Source organism: Rhea americana, unplaced genomic scaffold (genome assembly GCF_003343005.1).
Source record: "Rhea americana isolate MKP2758 unplaced genomic scaffold, rheAme1 scaffold_562, whole genome shotgun sequence".
In the NCBI taxonomy this organism is placed as follows: domain Eukaryota; kingdom Metazoa; phylum Chordata; class Aves; order Rheiformes; family Rheidae; genus Rhea; species Rhea americana.
This window is the reverse complement of record NW_028186715.1, coordinates 26,143-28,531: the sequence shown is the minus strand read 5'-3', so window position 1 is coordinate 28,531 and position 2,389 is coordinate 26,143. Positions and strand designations below refer to the sequence as shown.

Below are 2,389 nucleotides of genomic sequence, written 5' to 3'. Positions count from 1 at the left end.
GGCCACTCACCCGGGCTGCAGCCTGCACCGTGGAATAGACGGTTTTGCAGGTTTCCTCGGCAGCGGCTCTCTCCGCGCTGGGGGAGCTCCGCGCGGGGTGCTGCGCGGAGCGATCCGAAGGGCGCTGGGAGAGACCGGCGCTCGGCGGGGGCTGCCGACCCGCCCCGGCTCCGGGAGCCGCGGCTGCGGGGCTGCGTTGGGCGGGGGGGACGGGGCTCACCGGGCGAGTGGGGGGGCCCACCTGGGCGTACAGMGTCATGTCCATGGAGCCGGCCTCTGCGAGGGGCGAGGGGCGGCGGGTGAGCGCGGGCGCTAGCCGCAAACCCGCGGYGCGGTTGGCTCGCCGGCGCCCGGCTGTTTTCGGCGGGAGGCCGGGGCGTCCTCCGGCTCCTGCAGAAGCGGCAGGGAGGAGGATGCCCGGGAGAGCCCCGAAATCCTACCTGCTTTGCCTGCGCTGCCGTCGAGCAAAGAGGAGACGCGTCGGCCTGCGGAGGAAGGGTGAGGAGCGCCGTCACCGGCAGGCGCCGCGTCCGCGGCTCCGGCTGCCCCCTCCGCGCCCGGAGCCCCTGGGAAGGGCCGGAGGCGAGAAGCGGGGTGAAGGCGGGCGGCCCCGCGAGGCGCCGGCAGCCGCACCGCGCCGCGGCCCCCCCGTCCCCCTCGCCGGGCCGAGGCGCTCACCTTTGGCGTGGCAGTAGCTGATCCCGGCGACGAGCAGCACAACCACCACGGTGCCCACCGCCAACGTTGCAGTGATGGCAGTTTGGCTGCTGAAGGGCATTTCTTGAAAGAGAAATAATAACGGATAAAGAGGCCTGGAGACAACGGGGAGGCGATCCCGGCGGGCCGAAGCGCCTAGCTGCCTCTTGGCGTCGGAGCAGCGGGGACGGGCGCGTCTTCGCATCCCGGGACCGCGCCGCAGCTCCGCTCCGACGCGCCCGGCTCGGGAAGGAGGCGCCGCGCTGCGCGAGGGCGAGCGGCTTTGCAAGCGCCCGGCACCCCGCGGCGCCGGCTCTGCCCCGCCAGCGGGGCTGCGAGCGGCCGGGGGGAGCCGTGATGGGGGAGCCGGGGACGCCCACGTGGGTCACGCTGTCTGCCGGCCGGGGAAAAGCGTGGGGAGAAAACGGGAAAGGCGGAAAGGTGAGCAGCACCCTTGCCCGGCGGGGGCGGCTCGGTTCCTCTCTCCGGAAAGGCCGGCACGYGGCGGGCGCTACCTGCGCAGGTGCCCGCGGGCTGCACCGTGACGTTGCTGCTGCTGRCGGGGTTTCGCGCCGTGCAGGTGACGGGCAGCTCCTCGGCCGGCAGCAGCTCCAGGAGCAGCACGGAGGCRCTGCCCAGCGGCGCGCCCGGGGCGCTCCAGCCGTAGGAGACGTTGGCCGCCGGGGCCGGCACGGCGCAGCGCAGTTTGTAGTGGCAGCCGGTGTCGGAGCAGTTGCGCCAGACGCAGGTCACCGCCGGCTGCGGCAGCTCCGCTGCGGGAAGCGGGAGGAAGCGTGAAAACGGGAACAGGGAATCCGCCCCGCCGCCTCGGCGTTTGACGGGATGAAACCAAAACGGGAAGGGGGCAGAGCGCTCACGGTACACGCGCAGGTTGAAGACGAGCTTTGCCTTCTCGGGGAGCTGAGCCGTGTAGCTGCCGGCGTCTTCCATCACCAGCCGCGAGATGGTGACCGCGGTGCCGTTGTCCGGGAAGGACAGGCGGCTCACGTAGTTTTGGTCAAAAAAGATGACTTCGGGAGGSTTTCCCAGCGTGACGGTCGCTATCAGTTCGCTCCTGACGCTCCAGGCCACGTGTCTTCCCGCCGGGCTCACGAGGCGAAAGGTGACGGACTTGCCCACGACGCCGGTCACCTCCGTGGCTGCGCCGTGCCCGGGCTGCACTGGGCACGGAAGCGAGCGTGGGACGTTGGGCCCCGGCGCGGCGCCGCTCGCCCCCGTCCTGGTCCGCGCCTGATCCCCAGCCCCTGGCCGCGGCCTCGGGAGAAGCCGTTTCTCCCCCCCCCCAGCAGCGAACCCGCACGTCCCCAACCCYGCAGAGCCCCGAGGCGAGAGCGAAGGTGCGAGGGGGAGTTTGCAACAGCTCCGCAGGGCAGAGCGCTTCCGTTGCATCAGCCGAGCGAGTGGCTGCGTGGGGCTCGAGGCGCCGGCAGCGGCGCGGGGGGGCCTCCTGCCCGGCCGCAGGACTCGTCGAGCGCAAGCCCCTGCCGCCGGCTGCGGCCGAGGGGAGAGGAAAAGCTCGCCGGGGAGATAAGCTCCTCGGGCAGATGGCTTCGGAGGCGGAAGAGCTGCTGCTCGCAGCAGATTTTACAGCAGCAGCAGCAGGGCTCGTGGTAGAGCGGAGTCAAGGGCAGCGCGGAGAAGGAGGAGGAGGAGGAGGGGGAAGGCAGCGTGA

General features: G+C 72.2%; 1 protein-coding gene across 1 annotated transcript in view; it reads right to left on the bottom strand.

Annotated features, from left to right (window-relative positions):
* The window catches only part of LOC146587837 (uncharacterized), a 12,255-nt gene that overhangs the window by 4,133 nt on the left and 5,733 nt on the right, over positions 1–2,389 (bottom strand). The window contains exons 8-12 of the mRNA XM_085318930.1: positions 1,575–1,877; positions 1,016–1,469; positions 679–812; positions 441–485; positions 11–276 (exon numbers count right to left, since the gene is read on the bottom strand). Coding sequence (XP_085175056.1) covers positions 11–276; positions 441–485; positions 679–812; positions 1,016–1,469; positions 1,575–1,877 — 1,202 coding nt within the window. The remainder of the gene's footprint in view (positions 1–10; positions 277–440; positions 486–678; positions 813–1,015; positions 1,470–1,574; positions 1,878–2,389) is intronic.